Source organism: Pempheris klunzingeri, chromosome 15 (genome assembly GCF_042242105.1).
Source record: "Pempheris klunzingeri isolate RE-2024b chromosome 15, fPemKlu1.hap1, whole genome shotgun sequence".
NCBI lineage: Eukaryota > Metazoa > Chordata > Actinopteri > Acropomatiformes > Pempheridae > Pempheris > Pempheris klunzingeri.
In genome coordinates, this window is record NC_092026.1 from 22,559,605 (window position 1) to 22,577,656 (window position 18,052).

General features: G+C 38.0%; 2 protein-coding genes across 2 annotated transcripts in view; one reads left to right on the forward strand and one right to left on the reverse strand.

Annotated features, from left to right (window-relative positions):
* Positions 1 to 188: 188 nt before the first annotated feature.
* On the reverse strand, positions 189 to 3,790 carry calr3b (calreticulin 3b). The gene is made up of 9 exons (XM_070844986.1): positions 3,618 to 3,790; positions 3,099 to 3,200; positions 2,488 to 2,691; positions 2,306 to 2,400; positions 1,986 to 2,195; positions 1,693 to 1,806; positions 1,444 to 1,587; positions 1,266 to 1,358; positions 189 to 1,141 (listed from the first exon to the last, which is right to left on the reverse strand). Exons 1-9 carry the CDS (start codon positions 3,703 to 3,705, stop codon positions 932 to 934), a joined length of 1,260 nt encoding a protein of 419 aa, XP_070701087.1. The 5' UTR covers positions 3,706 to 3,790; the 3' UTR covers positions 189 to 931.
* Positions 3,791 to 4,949: 1,159 nt separating this feature from the next.
* Positions 4,950 to 18,052, forward strand: part of LOC139214209 (dynein axonemal heavy chain 8-like) — a 31,161-nt gene continuing 18,058 nt past the window's right edge. Inside the window, exons 1-35 of the mRNA XM_070844977.1 lie at positions 4,950 to 4,991; positions 5,100 to 5,234; positions 5,851 to 5,935; positions 6,425 to 6,576; positions 6,855 to 7,038; positions 7,271 to 7,434; positions 7,650 to 7,826; positions 8,406 to 8,519; positions 9,162 to 9,269; positions 9,373 to 9,474; positions 9,571 to 9,717; positions 9,803 to 10,000; positions 10,138 to 10,214; positions 10,334 to 10,433; positions 10,810 to 10,929; positions 11,027 to 11,162; positions 11,279 to 11,466; positions 11,548 to 11,628; positions 11,980 to 12,096; positions 12,327 to 12,446; positions 12,975 to 13,113; positions 13,253 to 13,335; positions 13,423 to 13,529; positions 13,636 to 13,714; positions 13,849 to 13,972; positions 14,351 to 14,523; positions 14,623 to 14,749; positions 15,259 to 15,494; positions 15,982 to 16,086; positions 16,186 to 16,299; positions 16,386 to 16,448; positions 16,841 to 16,941; positions 17,090 to 17,227; positions 17,467 to 17,707; positions 17,816 to 18,015. Coding sequence (XP_070701078.1) covers positions 4,950 to 4,991; positions 5,100 to 5,234; positions 5,851 to 5,935; positions 6,425 to 6,576; positions 6,855 to 7,038; positions 7,271 to 7,434; positions 7,650 to 7,826; positions 8,406 to 8,519; positions 9,162 to 9,269; positions 9,373 to 9,474; positions 9,571 to 9,717; positions 9,803 to 10,000; positions 10,138 to 10,214; positions 10,334 to 10,433; positions 10,810 to 10,929; positions 11,027 to 11,162; positions 11,279 to 11,466; positions 11,548 to 11,628; positions 11,980 to 12,096; positions 12,327 to 12,446; positions 12,975 to 13,113; positions 13,253 to 13,335; positions 13,423 to 13,529; positions 13,636 to 13,714; positions 13,849 to 13,972; positions 14,351 to 14,523; positions 14,623 to 14,749; positions 15,259 to 15,494; positions 15,982 to 16,086; positions 16,186 to 16,299; positions 16,386 to 16,448; positions 16,841 to 16,941; positions 17,090 to 17,227; positions 17,467 to 17,707; positions 17,816 to 18,015 — 4,577 coding nt within the window. The remainder of the gene's footprint in view (positions 4,992 to 5,099; positions 5,235 to 5,850; positions 5,936 to 6,424; positions 6,577 to 6,854; positions 7,039 to 7,270; positions 7,435 to 7,649; positions 7,827 to 8,405; positions 8,520 to 9,161; positions 9,270 to 9,372; positions 9,475 to 9,570; positions 9,718 to 9,802; positions 10,001 to 10,137; positions 10,215 to 10,333; positions 10,434 to 10,809; positions 10,930 to 11,026; positions 11,163 to 11,278; positions 11,467 to 11,547; positions 11,629 to 11,979; positions 12,097 to 12,326; positions 12,447 to 12,974; positions 13,114 to 13,252; positions 13,336 to 13,422; positions 13,530 to 13,635; positions 13,715 to 13,848; positions 13,973 to 14,350; positions 14,524 to 14,622; positions 14,750 to 15,258; positions 15,495 to 15,981; positions 16,087 to 16,185; positions 16,300 to 16,385; positions 16,449 to 16,840; positions 16,942 to 17,089; positions 17,228 to 17,466; positions 17,708 to 17,815; positions 18,016 to 18,052) is intronic.

Genomic DNA, 18,052 nt, shown 5'->3' on the forward strand with positions numbered 1-18,052 from the left:
CAGAAACAACACACTTTAACCATTATGCATGCTTGCCTTTACCCAGTGGGACAACTCTTGATTTAAAAATATGGCAGGTTGTATTTTGCATTCAGTCCAATGAATTTGAAGTGTGAAGTCAGATAATTCACATTTAAAACAACATAATTCCAAAATGTGCGTATGCAGAACAAAATAGGACCAGGCAATAAGGTTATAATCTTTTAATAAAAACTTTGGCATCAATAACATTCTGTCCAATAAAAATAAGCATGTGACCCTTGGCGATGTCATGAGTCACACCAGGGGCATCTTTTACTCCAGGCTTTTCAAAACACAACCTCACTGTGCATTTAGACGAAGATTATTTTATGTCTTAACACTTCATTCAATTATGCCTTAAAAAGAGTGGAAAGGAAAATAAGAAGTCAGTGCCACAGACGCAATCAAAATAAGTTACATCAAAGTCTTGATTTCTGTCTGTATTTTGTGAGTCTTAACAGTTTATGAATTAAATGATCAGAGACAATTTCCTTCAGGGACAATGCAGCTGAAGTCTGAGTGGCTGATAATTATTGTCTGTAAATCTCAATGAGCCATATTTACCACAGCTTCAGGTAAACTGTGCAAGGGAATCTGCACATAAAGTACAGTGAAGATCCAAAAACCAAACAATACATGTCAGTGAGGAAAAGATGGAGATGTTAGACGTAGAAGGAAAAAACCTTAGAATCAATCCAGCAGTTCAAGGGCAACAGGCTTATATCATGACCAAAATGAAAGAGAAACTAAAACCATGAACATCCACTTGCCACCCTGCACTGCATTTGCCCCCCCAAGTTGGGTTGTGTCTAAATCTCAGGGAATGGATGCACAGCAGCCACAATACCCCTGGGAAACACAGGACAGAGTTCCTAAAGGTGGGACACACAACATATCTGGCCACACCTCCTCAAAGTTCATCTTTAAGCTTTGCTTCCTCCTCATCCATTTCTGAAAGTGCCTCCTCCATGTCGTCCTTAGTATCCTCCTCATCCACGTCTTCGTCATCTTCATCGACATCGTCGTCTTCTTCGGCATCAGTGCCTTGTTCTTTGTTCTTCTCCTCCTCCTCTTTCCGCTTCAGGTCATCTTGCTCTTGTTTCATTTTCCTCTCTGGTTCCTGTGGGCAGAGTTTCGATAATCAAACCACACCTCTTTATCTATTCAGTATCTCATTAGCAGTGGTTTCATGTGTTGTACGAATGACAAAATATGGATTAAAAAGAATAGCAGCACTAGCGTACTTTTGTGGCACCCCATGTCTCCTTTGCGATGTCCTCTGCTTCCTTCACATCGTCTGCGACCAGGAAGTTGTCAAAGATGGTACCAGATTTCACCTGAGATAAACAGAAACAAATGTTATATTGAAGCCTAAGCATCACAGCCACATTATCATTATCACATGATCGCTTTCTCTCTCACCTGCCAGAGATCAAGACCAACGACACCAATGTTGTCAAACTTGTAGATGTTCGAATCAGGACTGTATTCAGGATTGTCAATCTCAGGATGCACCCACGATCCTTTGTAGTTGGGGTTGTCGATCTGTTTGGGTTTCCATTCTCCCTGCAATACAGGAGGTCATTATGAGGCTGCAAAGGCATTATTAGCCGAGGAGATCAGACAAGGCATAAACACTAACCAAGACATGACTATCCAACTTAAGCCTACCTTGTACTCTTGGTTGGGAATCATGGGTGGCTCCCACTCTCCGTCCATATCCTCATCCCAGTCTTCAGGCTTTTTCGCATCAGGGTCAGGAATGTTTTCAGGTTTGTCCCAGTCCTAAAGAAGAACAAAATGGAAGTTGAACTAACATAAATTTGTTCTTTTAAGCCTACATTCCTCCTCGTGTCAACATTTCCCATGGGCGTAACAGCCCCCTCCAGTCAGCAAAAGGTGAATTTTACGGTGGATGAGGTTATTTAAGTTTATTACTTAATTATACTAGTAATCTTATTCACCTCAGGCTTGGTGTCATCAACGTCGTCAATCTTGGCACGATCATCCCAGTCCTCTGGCTTCTTAGCTTCGGGGTCCTTAATTTTCTTAGGAGGCAGCAGGTCCCAGTCATCCTCCAGACTGCCAGATTCTACCTTCTCGTTGTCAATCTTCACCACATAGGTCTGATCTGGATTCAGGATCAGTGTGTACAGGTGGGTCAGCTCATCATCCTGGAAGAAGCAGAAGCGTTCGGATTAAGCCACAACTGCAGAGATATAGCAGCATATGTATATACTGTAAGAAAAGTAGATTTCCCCCAAATTTAAAATGCCAGAATTACCTTGCACTTAATCTCTTTCTTGATGAGGTGATTTTTGCCCTTGTAATTGAAGATGACGTGGACTTTCTTGGTGCTGTAGCCACAGATATCAGGGCCTGGGTGAAATAAATGAAATTACTAAATGTTCCAAATCTTACTGTTGAAACCATTCAATTATTATCGATCGATTAATCATCGCTTACCAAACATGATGTAGTATGATGAGTCTCCATGCATGGCAGTCTGATCCAAGTCACCAGGGAAGACCTTCACATAGCCACCACCACAGTCAATCTTTTGCTCATGCTTGACGGTGAACTGAATGACCAGAGGCTTGCCCTCATTGCTGAAAGGCTCAAAATGGGCAGAAAGAGCGTAGAAACGAGCATCCTGGCTTGTTTGCAGACCTAAAAAAGGGAAGTGCAAGAGAATTTTTTCACGGGACACACATTACATAGGTTTACAGCAAGAGATTCTGCTAACAGTGTGGGAACTAGACTGAACTTTAGATTATGTACATGAATCGTTTCAGACAGAAGAGCTCTTTGAGACAATGTCAGGGTCGCAGAGAGGACCTGTTTACCTTTGTAAATATTAGGAGCTGTAGAATCAGGTTGCAACTTTATTCATTTAAAGTGTTGCTCTCAAAAAGGTTAACTTTTACAATAGGAGTCCAATATTTATACCAGGAACACATTTTTAATAATGACAAAGGCCTTTCAGCCACGATGAAAACAGCATGATCATCACAAATGTATTGTCACACACGTGATTCTTGATTTATAATGTCTGGAGAATAAGATAAATAATCTACCTTTGTCCTTCTCGGCATCTCCATAGAAGTTGCCAGCTGTTAGTTTCCATTCTCCATAGTCAGATTTGTGTTTGGAGTTCACCCAGCGACTTCTCCATTCATCTAAACAGGAAAAGATCAGTAAGTTTAAACACTTTCAGCACCTCCTTCACATGCATCAAGCTAGCTAGCCAACTATCCATTTAGATACACTTTGAAACTGTCAAACCGGCATTACTAGTTGGTTTGCTAAGCTAACGTGAGACATTTATTGTACGACTTAGGCCACAACTAGTTAGCAACTTAGGTGTAGCGTTAAGTGGTATGTGAGTCACGTTTGCTAGCTTTTGGGCCTTGCTAAAACAGCAAACAACCCTGTTTAAAGTCAGGAAAATTGGAATTTAACTACATCGCCGATTTAAAATATGTGTCGTGGAGAACAGGCTTTCAATAAGAATAAAAAACTGCTAAGCTAACATGCAATGAATTAACCTCCTGTACAACTAACACTGGTATTATAAATTCCTATGGCAAACTCACCACCGTCCAGAAACTCCTCCCGAAAGTAAACCGTTGCATGTACGCAGTAAACTGCTAATATCACCGCAACTACACCCAACACTTTCATTTTCTCAGCTCGACTTTTCACCGCTGACAACGTCCCTGCCGAGTGACTTGGCTGGAGAAGACCTTGTGAGGAGGAAGAGAAGATAATATTTTAGAGTCGCTCCAGCGAACAGATGTCTGTCTGCCATTGGACAACAACACGGTGAGTCTGGGCCAATAACAGTAGACCACGAAACATAGATCCTTCCCAGAGCCTGATCCAGGACCAGCGGATAGTTCGATCACATTTACTTTGTCATTGTACCAACGGCCCTGAGGAGGGTGCCAGAAATCACTCACAGAAAATAAAATGGTCGCCGGATGAGGATGTGACAGCCATCAGGACCACTCCTGCACACCTGGTGATGTTTTTAAGTAGAAAACGAAGTGATTTAGTAAGAAAATAGTATAAGACTACTAAATCAGCGCAATTCATAGGATTGTGTTAGTATAAGGCTAATTAAAAACTTGACAAGGCGACAAAAACTGAAGGAAAGGACACAAACAAAGTGAAAGTTTGTTGATGAGGTTTAAACCGTCCTTCAAGTCTTAACGTCTCAACGGCCAACGGTAGTCAGCAGCAACCGGACTGATCAACGGCTGGATTTGGATGATCTGTCAGCGGCCTAAAAAAACACCCGCAGGTGTTTACTACTTCGAAAACAGACACAGCACGAACATAAAATGAGGCCAACAAGCTTCTATAATTTTATCTGGTAACTGTTTTGCTAAGGGAAGAATGTCAAGGTAGGAAGAAATAAACTTAAGTGTCTTGACGCTTTCTCACGGTTATGTTAGCTTGTTAGCCGAACGTTAGCCCCATTAACGTTAGCATCAGGCTAAATCGACTAACTGATGCTAACGTTGTAAGGCGAAGTAGGCTAATTAACGTCTATGGCAGTGAAGTAACTGGCTTTTAATGTTATTTAACTCTAAGTTGGAGTGTGTTTGTAATGCTGATGATGTTATTCCAATACTGCCTTAGCTTTGTTGGACTCAAACCACCCAACTGACATTAGTAGAATATGTCATAACTATGTAGAGTCAGGTTAGCGTTGATTCAGCTTAATTTCTGTCACCATGAATATAAGATGGGATGGGAAAAAACACACCTATATACCAGCTTACTGATATTACCATCTTTTGGAGTCTACTAAAGATCTAGATCTACTAAACTACATGGAAAAGGTAGCCCACGAGCACCAGTGATTGGCTAATTATGTCTGTTGGTTTAACTTCAGAGAGGATAAACAGAAGACCTTTATGATGGATACACATGATGCAAAGGCAAACAAGCATAGAGCTCAGGTAAATGGATTTAACACGTTTACATGTGGACTTACATGTGGATCTAAGTGAAATCCATAAACTTATTTATTTATAATTCCCTCTATTTACAAGCTTTGTCTTCCTCAGGCCAAATACAAGCAGGCGAGAGAAGAGCGGAAGAAGCTCCTCACCCCTGCACACCAGTACATGATTGACATCCTGGCTGACAGGCTGTCCTTGGAGCCAACGGCAGTAGAGGAATTTGTTTTAGATTCTCCATCTGTGAGTTTTTCCTATAGGTTTTAACAATCAATGCACAGATTATCCTAAAAGCGAAATCATCCCTTTGGTTTTAAACAATTTGCAGCCACAATTATGGTTCTGAACAAAAAATGAAATAGACATTTATATTAACAGATTACTTTTACATCTGGTATATATATGAGGCATATGTTCCTTGTCATATTATCTTCTTAAACAGATAAAACAGAAGAGGACAAAAACCTTAGAGATAAAAGATGCAATGTGGTGTTTTTATTAGTATTTTTTAATTGTTTTGGTTTCAGTCTGTCAGAGCATCATATGTATGTTGGCACTTAGCAAAGGTTTATGATCCTTCCTAAACATTTAGTAAAATGTCCACACATGATTGTGGGGAGTATTATACTATTAAAAGCAGTCAACCATACACAGTCACAGTTACATAGATGTGGATAGAAATTAAATATTGCATAATAATGTGGCTCTCTTTATTCTTGAGTTTGATGTTGTCATTTTCCTTAATGTTTCTCTCAAAGATGACGAACGTTGAGTTTTTGGTTCAGTGACTTTTATGCCTATGATAGCATGTCATCACTGTTCAAAAAATTATTTATTTCTTTGTTTTCTTGCTGAATAGCTGGCTGCTTTTGATGATTTCTTTGCCAAAGGAGGTTGTAAAACAATTTCCTTTGTGTACCAAGAGTCTGAAGTCCCAGGAATAGGTAGGCACATGTCAAGCCAACTTGCCTCGTTCAGTCTGTCCCTATTCTAGTATTAGGTGCTGGCTAATATTGGTTTAAAATAGGCCAGGATTACAATATGTTATCATTTTGTTTTTCTGTTTCAGAAATCTAAAGGAAATATCAAAACCCTAAATGTCAGAAATCTGAAAAACAGTTCAATTGATTTTCTCTTACTTGATATTTGCAGTGGAGAGTTTGGAAAGTTTAAATAATTTTTAACTGAAACCAAAGTTATATTGAAAGTTATTCACAATTACCTATGAGTCTTTGTACTTCATGTATGTGATTGAATTTAGGTTCACTCCATTTTTAGTTGGGTCATTTGTATAATTTTGGGATGAGAGTCTACTTAATGCAATGGATTGTATTTCCCCCATAATGGTGAATGTTCAAAACAGTATCAGCAGTGAATAATTTTACAGGTCCATTCCAGTTTTTTATCTCATCAAAAATCATTTTGGATTTCAGAGTGTGGACACTCATATGCAGGGACGACCAAAGGGGGAAAGGTATTGAGGCTGTTTGTAGCCAATTTGTCGAAGACATGTCTTACAGGCATCTGCTGCTCTTTCAGCCGGGCTAGAGTGGACGGCCCTGTGAATTCAGAGAACATACATGAGGTAAGGCGGTCTTGTATGTGTACAGTTGTGTGTTATTCTCAAGTTGTAATTTGCATATTGTTTCGTGTGATGGGCCAATTTTACCATCGAATTGTTTTTTAGCCAAATTAAATCACTGGAGAATGTGCATGTCAGAATATTATTAGAATGCTAAAGGAAGTGGCTTTTTGAGGCTTGCCTGACAAAGCTACGCTAATAAGTGATAAATAATAAAGATAAGCTAATTCGTACTTTTTAGCGTTTGGATTGATGGATGATCTTGTCTTGATGCTTTGTAGGAAATATTCTTTTCAATGGTAGATGCCAGAGATGGCCTCCTGAAAGGAACAAGAAATGCCTACAACTTTCTTCTACCAGCTCTTGATGCACAAAACTGGGGTGTCTTAGATAAGTCTAGACATGGAGAAAAGTTTAAAAAGAACTTCAAGTACACCATAAAACGTTGTCTTAGCTCATTAGATGGTAAGTTCTTTATTTCTAAAAGTTGTTAGTTGGCATAATTCATTTTAGTCTTTCAATTTTTGATGTTTAGAGGGAATTATAACTAACGTCCATTTTGTTTGGTAAGTCACACTTGATTTAAAATTGTCATGCTGAATTATCTGTTAACAATGTTTATTATTATTGTGACCAAATGTTGGTCTTTAAGTAGTTTTGCTGATCTTGTACATTGTCTTCCGTGTTTGTACCCCAGACATCCAGATGAGCAATGAGAGTATAGTTCATCTACATACAGTCACGGATATTGACTTCTCTAAACTGGCCTCCTTTGAAGATATGAAAGTTGCCGCTTCCAACATTGACATGGTGCATCGACTGGAAGAAATTCTGATGCTATGGTATAAGCAAATCGAGCAGGTTGGTAAAACTGATATTTTACATTTGATAGTACAACACTAACAGGAAGTCAAATTTATATGAACAGAAAAAGGGTATCTTCCAGTATCAAGATCAGAGAACTAAGACTCTATACGTCACAAAAACAATACAGTGTCTTATCATAGATTAATTGATTGAGTTGCTCCCCTTTGAAAGGGGAAAGTGTAACATTTCTCTGTATCCATAATCGCTAGGTTGTTATAGAAAGTGATCAATTGAGGAAAGGGGTCGGTTCTGCGGGGCCACTGAGTGAGTTAGAACACTGGAAAAAAATGTCTCTAAAGTTCAACTCCATCATCAGTCACATCAAAGGCCCAGAGTGTAAGGCAGTGGTGATGGTGCTCCATATCAGCCACTCTAAGGTTGTGAAGGTATGGATGCTTGAATGTTAAACTTCAACAAATCAGCATATAGAGAAGTTATTATAAAGCCTTTTTACTATGTTTATGGTAGATCTTGCAAAGGTTTGATGTGTATATAGACTCGATATGATGAAGTGATGGTGTGTGAAATAAAACAGGACAAATATCCATGCAAATTCTATGACATAAAATGTCATTGTCGCAGGAGATATAGTAATTATCACAGATACAATGATCTTCATGTGAAGATGTTCAGTCCAGGTGGATTAAGAATACTTGTGCAAATTAATTATGATTTAAGATTTTCTCAATATATTGCATATTAAGAATTATATTTTGGTTTTTAACAAAAATCATAGAGTTTTAATGTGTAGTGTTATGTCCCATGATATTCTAGCACTGAATTATTTTTTGTTTGTCAGCCAAAAAATGAATGACACTGACTTCTAAATATGTTCCTTTTGTGTTTTTGAGTATTCTGCAGTCTGAATCACTATGGGCTCTGGTTGCTTGTAAAGGGCATTTTATAGACTTGAGGATTTAAATTAAACATTAGATTTGAGCATTTTCATCCCTGTGCCTATGTAGATGTGGCAGGAGCTGGATGCCAGGATAACAGATCGTGCCAATGAGGCAAAAGACAATGTAAAATTCCTTAACACACTGGAGAAAGTCTGTCAGCCTCTTTACAACAGTGACCCGGTATGTATAGTCAATAATATGATGTAATGAATACCCAGTCATGTCTAAGGTAATGTTGTATTTCTTTTTTTTCTGTTTTTAATAACTAACAATAACACACTGTACTGTTGATGTTACATTTCCTGTGTAATAACTAACAGTTTCAGATGCAGCTGGTGTGTACAGCAGGTGCAGGCTAAAACTCAGATACAGTGACATCTAGTGGATATCAGGTTATAATTAAAAGCATAGCAGCTACATTTAGACTAACGATAGCTGTGCTTTAAACACAGCCAAGGTAGAAAAAGTGACAGGGTTTAAGAGACCTTGTGATTTGTTACAGACAGGATTAAACTTGTTTTGACAGCAACCACTCCATCAAGTCCTGGAGACTAATAACTTAACTTGCCTGTTGGTTATCTAATTAGAAACAGCGATGGTATCCCATTAGTGGGATTGTCAGTACGAGTGACCTGTCCACGTTGCTGATTGTGGACTTATTGGTAATATTTAAAAAAAAAAATGTGTGATGGAACTTGTAGTGCATCATGTTCAAAGCTGGATCCATTTTGTTTATTAGGGGGGTTTAGGGACAGGAATTATTTCCAGAGACTGAATGTTGTAGATAATATAGATATACAGTACATGGATGTGTGATTCCAGGTCAACATGATAAAAAGCGTGCAGAACGTCATCAACGCCATTCAGATGATTTATAGTGTTTCACTGTACTACAATACAAGTGAAAAGATATCTGCACTGTTCATCAAAGTAAGTGTATTTTATTCAGTCTAAGAAAAATAGAAGCTATGTTATGAAAATCTAATCTAATCCAATTTACTTTGAACTTCTTCTTTTGTGAAAAATCTTCAAGGTCACAAACCAGATGATTAAAGCCTGCAGATCATATATTACTGACAATGGTACATCTCTAATATGGGACCAAGATGGTGAAGACATCATCAGGAAAATGCAGGTGATGACGACACCTACTGACACAAATAACGTCTGCGGGATCACTGCACGAGTTGACTTCCGCATGTAACTGTTTTCAATCATTTGTCTTTGACAGGACTGTGTCTGCTTGTATCAGGAGTATCAGTCTTGCTTCCAGAAAACTAAGAAGCAAACGATGGAAAGACCGGAAAAGAGGTCCTTTGAGGTGTCAGAGATACAGATTTTTTGCAAGTTTGAGGCCTTCTGCAAGCAACTTGAAAAGGTGCAGTCCACACTAACTTTTTTAATTTGAACCCCAATCTCATCATAAGGCCTTGCCAAGTAACAGTAAGAATGATCTTTTGTAGATCACACAAATAATTACAGCGTTCAAGAAGTTTGAATCTCTCGGAAAGTCAAATATTGAGGGCATTGAGATTCTGGCCAGACAATTCCATACTGTATCCATGAACCTGAAAAGGAAGCAGTATGACATGTTGGCCCCTAGGACAGTTGAATTCGAAGCAGACTTTTCTAAGTTCATGGCTCAAATCAGCCACATTGAGGTATGTATTATTGTCTTCTGTTTACAATATGTCGCGTACGTAACTTCTACTCTTTCTCTCTCTCTTTTATATAATAAGTTATAGTAAGCTTCCATTGTACATGGTCATATTAAAATATTAGCCATCCTTGTCTATAGAACCAGCTGCGGGCATTCATGAATTCATGCTTCTCAAACATCATCTCAGCTCAGCAAGCTCTGTGCCTAATACAGCGGTCAGTAAAATATAGTACAATTTAAAATTGCACTGTAATGATTGGATGATTATAATTATTATAATCAGAAAGTTGTAAAAAAAAAAAAAAAAAGGTCTCATAAATTCCTTTCTTTGTAGTTTTCAGAGGCTGAACATTTCCTGTCTGGACACAGAAATTTCCAACCTCTTGGGTCGTATTCTTCAGCATTATGCCTCAGAAGTAGACTTTGTGAAAAAGGTATCGAATTTTCATTTACAGAATCAGAGTCAGGTTTATTGCCAAGTAAGTTTTCACGTTTTTGCCTCGGTATATTGGTGCATGATAATAAACACACTCAATTAAGAAAGTAGAAAATAAAAAACTGTAAACTTACTGCAATGCAGTATGCAATAGATGCAGTTACAATGAATAATATGAGAAAAATATAGTACTAAAAAAGTGAAATACCTGTTTTTAAAATAAAAGTGCTGCACAGTTTGTGCAGGAGAACTGCAATGAAGTGGTGTAGAGAGCAAGGATAAAGCAATAAACACTGCCTATGCAATCAATAGTCTGAAATTGCACTGAATTAATACATTTTTGCTTAATTAACTTGTGTACATTGTCTTTACAGCTCTATGACAGACAGAGAGATGACCCCCCATTAGCTAGAAACATGCCTCCTGTGGCTGGAAGGATTGTTTGGGCCATGCACCTCTACAAAAAAATAGAGGAACCCATATCATACATCCAAGTAAGCTTAAATTTCTTCCACCAAAACAACTGATAAAACATCATTATTATGGTAAAATATATTCATGTTGAATGTGTCTGTTTTCTGTCATCACCAGAAAAACTCTGACATCCTGTGCAGCCCCGAGGGACAAGATGTGCTCAAAATGTACAATCAAACTGCAGCTCTGTTAGTAGAGTTTGAGTCTGTGTACCACAGAGCATGGATGGCTGAAGTGTCAAAACTAGATTATGGTTGGTTAATATAATTTGTTATGTTGACTCAACAGTGCCCCTTGTTAAGTTGCTTAATCATAGTATTCTGTGAATGTTACTTTCAAATATTTTCTCCATTTTGTGCTTCATAACAGTGTTGAATATTACACTGCTCGTTCGTCACCCTAAGACCGGCAAATTAGTTGTCAACTTCGATCCCAAAGTAACTGAGGTCATTCGTGAGGCTAAGTGTTTATTGAAGATGGGTTTAGAGATTCCAAAGCAGGGTTTGCGTCTGGTCAAGTTGGAAAGCAAAATAAACGCCAATCACCTCCGACTACAGGTAAGTCATAATAGCATTTTTTTTTTTCACAGATGGATGGACCCTGATATAAAATGACTTGTATGCTTTGTTTTTTTATAGACCATTTTGGCAGATTATGAGTCCACTTGTGCGAACATACCTGCGGACTTCACCAGCTTGATGGCTTCAAAAATAAAAAATGTAAGCAGCTTGTAAATATTTTACATTTCAAATTAAAACAATTTAATTAGAAAAACTACTAATTTCATGTTCTAATAAATGTAAACAGAAAAAGCTTAATTCATGATATGTGCCACAAGTCACTGTTAATACTTTAAGTGTTAGGTGTTTTTTGCTTAGTTGCTTAGCAAGAAAAAAAACACTTAAACAAAAGGTATAAGCTGGCAAATGTGAAGCTTGCTACAGGCATTGTGAACAGACTTAGCCACATTTTTTTTTATGGATTCTGTGTCTTAAACAGTTACTATTTCTTAAAATATCAGTGTCCAGAGTTGCTAATATTTAGCCATTATGTCTTTGGTAAATTGGAAGGTGGAGTCGGTGCTTCGCCATGGGTCAGTGCTGCTCACTTGGTCATCCTTCCTACTGGACAAGTTCTTCCAAAATGTTGACACTGCTTTGTTTGAGCTCAAACACCTTGTAAAGAAGGTATGGTACTTAGTAGATGCACCAAACATAATGTTAGTTAATTCATCAGTATATAATAATTCCATATTGTTCAGAAGGATTTTTGATAACCTAGGTGAATAGTTGCGGATCTGCAATTTAAAAAATGTCTAACATTGCAAACTTGTGTGACACTTTGACTCTTAAGGGAGTCATAAAAATACTTTTGCTCAAGGACCATGTTTCTAGATGTTGTATTTTTTTTATTTCAGGTGCAGGATATCTGTAAGCTACATATTGATGATGTCCTCAAGGACATTTCAGAGACTGTGCTGATTGAGCTGCCAGAAGATCATGCGTCTTCAGTGCAGCACCTGATTGAACTTAATGAGGTATGGACTCGAATTATATTTCATGCTTTATGAGAGCCATCTTGTCATAGTGTTTTTTTCACTTTATTATTTTACATGAAGTCAAATTGAATTGTTAATGTTCCTCTATTGAATGAATCCTTAAGGGTCACTAGTGACAGAGAATTATCTCCCAAATCACTCAACTCATTGTTTAGCTGTTCGGTCTGCAATTTTACTGTTTTGGCTCACTCACAGCAGTGTTTTTGGCTGCAGTAGCAAGCTGTAGAGCTGCAGAGAAAGCTCTAAAAGCCCACTGTACACTACCTGCTCAGCAGCAAATTGCATACGGACACAATTCGCAACAAGCTGGTGAATATATCGTAGCATTTAGCAGCTAGATACCAGATATTTGGACATGTAAATAGACAATTGTTTTCTAGTCTAAGTTAGCCATATCAACTTAAAAAGTGACTTGTTTCTGCTGTCCCCGAGCTGCTTTTTCAAAGAAATTATGAATTAGGCTGGTTCACCAATCCATTCATTATATTATATATATCTTTTTTTCAGAATCAATCTAAGGAGCGGGCAAAGACAGTGGACTTCAAATGTGGTCGTGTTAGAGAAGCAGTGAAAGAGTTGGATTATGTTTTCAGTGCCATTTATGAATCAAAAGGCACCAAGAAGACTGTCAAGGAACTAATTCCAGGTGCTTTTAAGTCTAAGTTTAGACACAAGTGGAAATCATTTAGAAGTATAGCATCCAAAACTGAAATATATCTATGTGTGTGTACTTTTATTATTTCACCCTTTGAACATTTTAGGACAGGGTTGTGTGACATTCTCAGGAGAGAGCCAGAAGACCCTAAGGGAAGATGACGGAATGACTTTAGAAGGTCCAGACAGAGATAAAACAATCAAATTAGAAAGGGTATGTTTTCTTACCAAGACCAAAATATTACTCTTTTTTTTTTTACAATATTTTGACAAATGTGTAAAATAAAAATCTTGATTTCAGGAGTTTAAGAAGCTTTATGAATACTTCAGTGCAAGGGTATTAGATGCACTGGTCAAAGCAACCAAGTTATCCCTGGAGACCCTGAAAAGAAGAATTTGTGGCACTAAGTAAGTATGACTGTGTTTGTTAGTGTGATTTAAAAAAAAAAAAAAAAGATAAATATCTAAGAGGAACATTCTCTTACAGATTGACATCGATAAATCGGAATTTTAGTTCCTTCCAGAGGTCAAAGTCTGAGTCTAAGGTGGCCTCTCTAATAAAATCTGAAGTCCAGCTGGTTATACCCAACGTGGTGAGTTCCTACTATTCATTGGTGACTGACTTCACTTCATGCTAGGTGCCTTATAAGGGAGAGGGGTAATCTATTATTCTTATCCAACCTTTTTAAACAGAAAACTTTGTTTCTCTAAAATGTGTTGTCATCAGGTGATGAGTCCCACTGTAGATGGGATCCAACAGGCCATAAATCAGCTAATCGACCTGGTGCTGGAAGTTAGTAAGGGTGTTGGATGGCAGCGGGAATACACTCATGATGCCACAAAGAATAAAGGTAAGTCATTGTTAACGTGTGCGTCTATGAAAACACCTTGAAAGAAAAGTTGACAAAAATGACAAATGTCCTAAAATGTAATGAAAATATGTGTATAAGGCATCATTATAAATGTATACTAAAGTATATGAAGTTAGTTTAAGTAAATAAAGTTGGTAATTTGTCTGTTTTAAACAAAGGCATGTTTTTATTTATCTGACAGTGTATAATAAAAAGTCCTCTTACATTGCTAATATTGATCAAAGTTGTGTACAGCCCTTAAAAAGCCTCCTTTAATTCAATGTGTGAGTATGATTAGTTATGTAAAACTTTAATTGACATTGCCAAGAACGTTTTTTGGCTATTTTTGTGTGTTGCCTGTTTGTGATGATTCTCTAGGTGGAGAAAAAGAGAATTTCCATCACAGAGTTGTTGACCACAAAGACATCCAAAAGGTTGTGGTCATTCTGAAAACAGCAGTCAGCTCCCAGAGAAGACAAGCAACTGATGTTCTGAAGCCGTTTGAGTCCTTCAGAGTGATCTGGGATGAAGATAATGACCTCAAAGTCAAGGTTTGTTTTCCTGCAAACATAAGACGTTCTTGTGACTTTTAAACAGAACAGAACATTTTTCCCAAAATAACATTATTAATATCCTACTTTTTTTTTAAGGAATTCATGGATGGTAATCCGTCCTTGATCCAGATCAAATCTGAAATCCAGCACTACGACTCAGTTGAACGAGAAATTGATGATATCAAACCCATCATTGTTTTGGGGCCTATTGAATTGTCGACAGGTAAGATAGCATAGTGTATTCTGGATAACAACCAGATAACTTTACTGTTTTTTTACCTGTCTCCACACTACATTTGACATTGTCGTCTGTTCCACTAGAGAATTGAGAGAGATAATTAAAGCATTACAGCACACAGCCAGAGGAAGGTGCTAAAGCGTTAGTGTTTTCCCGCTTCTGCAGTTGGAACAGGCTATGTCCATGCAATCTATGCAATTTTTGAAAGTCTTTTTGAAGTTGTGGATCCAGCCAACATTGTCACCTCTGAAGAAACCCTCTGCCCCAAGAACAACATCTTTTTTGTCATAGGCACATACGATTTTATAGGAAATGTTTGTTTAATGCTAAGACAGAACATCATGGAACTTTCTATAGGTAAAGGGAGACAACAAATGTGTTTTTAAGATTATCAAAAAATCATTATCACTTTTAGCTTGTGCTTTGTTTGTGAACTGTGTGTAAGAAGAGAGGAATGCGAATTCTGAACTGTAAATTTTATCTCTTGTACACAGAGCCGTTAAAGAAGTCCTTGATGGATGAGACCAAAGCCTGGAAGAGACTGTTGTGCAAATACCTGAAGGAGGAGTACAAGAAGAAAATGATCAACACCAGCATACATACTAACAAATACCTCGTACAACTATCTCATCCTGTGTCTAACCTGGAAGATGTGCGCCGTGCCATGGGGGCACTGTCTAAGCTTAGGGATGCTGAAATACAAACTGATATGACATTGATTTCCATTGAGGTACGAATAGAACAATATTTGCTCTCAAGTATATAGCTTAAGTGCAGTCTATAACTGCAATGGTTATATGACTACGTCTGCAGGCAAAAACAGTACTGCATTTAAAAAAACGCATGGCTGCATTGGTGACTGTATGTACTGTGAGGGATGAAATATGATCGATGAAGCCAAGTTTTAGTAAAAGATCCATTAGTTTTGAGGCTCATCAGATACCAAGACACTTTGCAGGATCTGAGGGCATTATCAGTGAGAAGTTACCAGAGGATATTTGCCGAGATTGTCATTTTGTCATTTCCATCGCCATCAAATGTATGTTCCATATGCTCTGGCTTAAGTTGGTGTGGTCATATAATTTGCAGATTGTCATTGTTGGCTCTGAAATGTTTTTCACGTTCATTGCCTATTTGCGTTCATACACAGGTTTTCCTTCACGAGTGGCTTTCAAATTACCATTTTATGATGATGTTATATGTTGTGATTTTTACAGGAAGCCTTTGAAATTTTGACTAAATATGAAGCTGATGTGACCAAAACCGAAGCAGAGGGGGTTTACAATCTAAGGCATTTCTTTACAAAGCTCCAGTCTAAAGCTGTTAGTATCATCATTATACTAGTTTTGGGGCGGGGGGTTTGTAATACGTTCCCCTGTAACTTAGCTGTGATTTTGGTTTTTGATTCCTGACCTTCCCAGAGATCAGTGCAAGATGAGCTTGTTCGTATGCAGCCCAGGTTCAAACAAAACCTCCTGGAGTGTGTTGCCACTTTCCAAAGTGATGTTAGCACATTTTTGGAACACTATGATTCAGTGAGTAATGTGTCTTTGATTCTAAGCAGTTTTCTGACATTCAGTGTAAATTAGTCTATCAGTTTTTGTACAATCTTGTTTCTCAGGAAGGCCCCATGGTCGATGGAATAGCTCCCCAAGAAGCCAGCAGCAGGCTCCAGATGTGCCAAGTAAGACTGTCAATTAACTTGATATCATCTGCATAAAGAGGTCAATGTTAGATGCATCAAAAACATTCAAACAAGAAGAAAAGTCTCATATCGTATACAGTTTGTGGCACGCTAAATACATTTTGGTTTGAGGTTGAGATTTAGTGAAACTGTTAAGTCATTTCTTTAGATCCTCTACTTTGATAAAGACTTCAGTGTGGTAGACCAATTAGCTTAGAGGTCACAGAAAATGTCGAATTTAACAGTGAGATGGAAAAAAAACTACTCAAAAGGGGCTACATCAAATGCACTATATAACTTTGCTTTGACATGTTGTCCTTCTTCTTTGAGTATGTATCAGCTCATAAGATTTTCATCTTTATAATATGGGCCTTTTTAAAATTTTTATTCAGGCTAGATTTGAAGAACTGTGGAGAAATTTCAACACGTATACCTCTGGGGAGCAGCTTCTTGGCTTGCCAATCACAGACTATGACTGTCTACAAAAGAAAAAGTGTGTTACCACTCTACAAAAGCTTACCCTACATTTTGAGAACAATCGCAATACTGTCAATACTTATTATGGTTATGGTGTTAAATCATTATTGTATTTTATAATGTATTCAGACTAATAGATCTATAACTTCTTATGATTACTTCAGAAAAGAGCTTGACCTGCTACAGAAACTCTATGGCCTGTATGATGCAGTGATGAGTAAGATTAATGGGTACTATGGCATTCTGTGGACAAATGTGGATATTGAGAAGATCAATGCAGAGCTTTTGGAGTTTCAGAACAGGTAATACAAGTATTTCTTTTAAGTCTCCCCACCTTACCGTTACAACCAATTTGCCAAGAACTGACATTTTTTATGTAATGGAAAGTAACTTGGCCTTTATGGAGGCTTGTGCCAATATGATCTTCAGACTGTAACCATCTTGCTCAAAATTAATGCAATATATCTAATTGCTGTAAAAAATTATTTAAGTACATCGTGAAAATCTTTATATATACATCCACCATTAAACACATCTGTAGGTGTCGAAAGCTACCCAAAGGCCTGAAGGACTGGCAAGCCTTCTTAGACCTGAAGCAGACGATTGATGATTTCAATGAGTCATGCCCTCTGCTTGAAATGATGGCAAACAAATCTATGATGAAAAGACACTGGGACCGGATCGCAAACCTGACTGGGCACCAATTTGAGGTGGAGTCCAGTACCTTTACACTGCAGAACATCATGGAAGCACCTCTGTTGAAGTACAAGGAGGATATCGAGGTATCAGGCAATTTAGATACTGTGGTTACAACCTCCCCTAATTTCTAGCCCCAATGTTTCTTATTATCTTGTTCCTCCTAAGCTTGGCTTCTCACATTTGCGCTGCAGGACATCTGCATATCTGCTGTGAAAGAGAAGGATATTGAGGCCAAGTTGTCACAAGTGAAAGAAGTGTGGTCCGGCCAGATCCTGAGCTTGATGACATTTAAGGACAGAGGAGAACTGATGCTGAAAGGGGCAGAGACAGCAGAGATCCTCACCATTCTGGAGGATAGCCTGATGGTGCTGGGGTCGCTGCTGAGCAACAGGTACAACAGACCAAATACGGACTAGTAATTATTAATA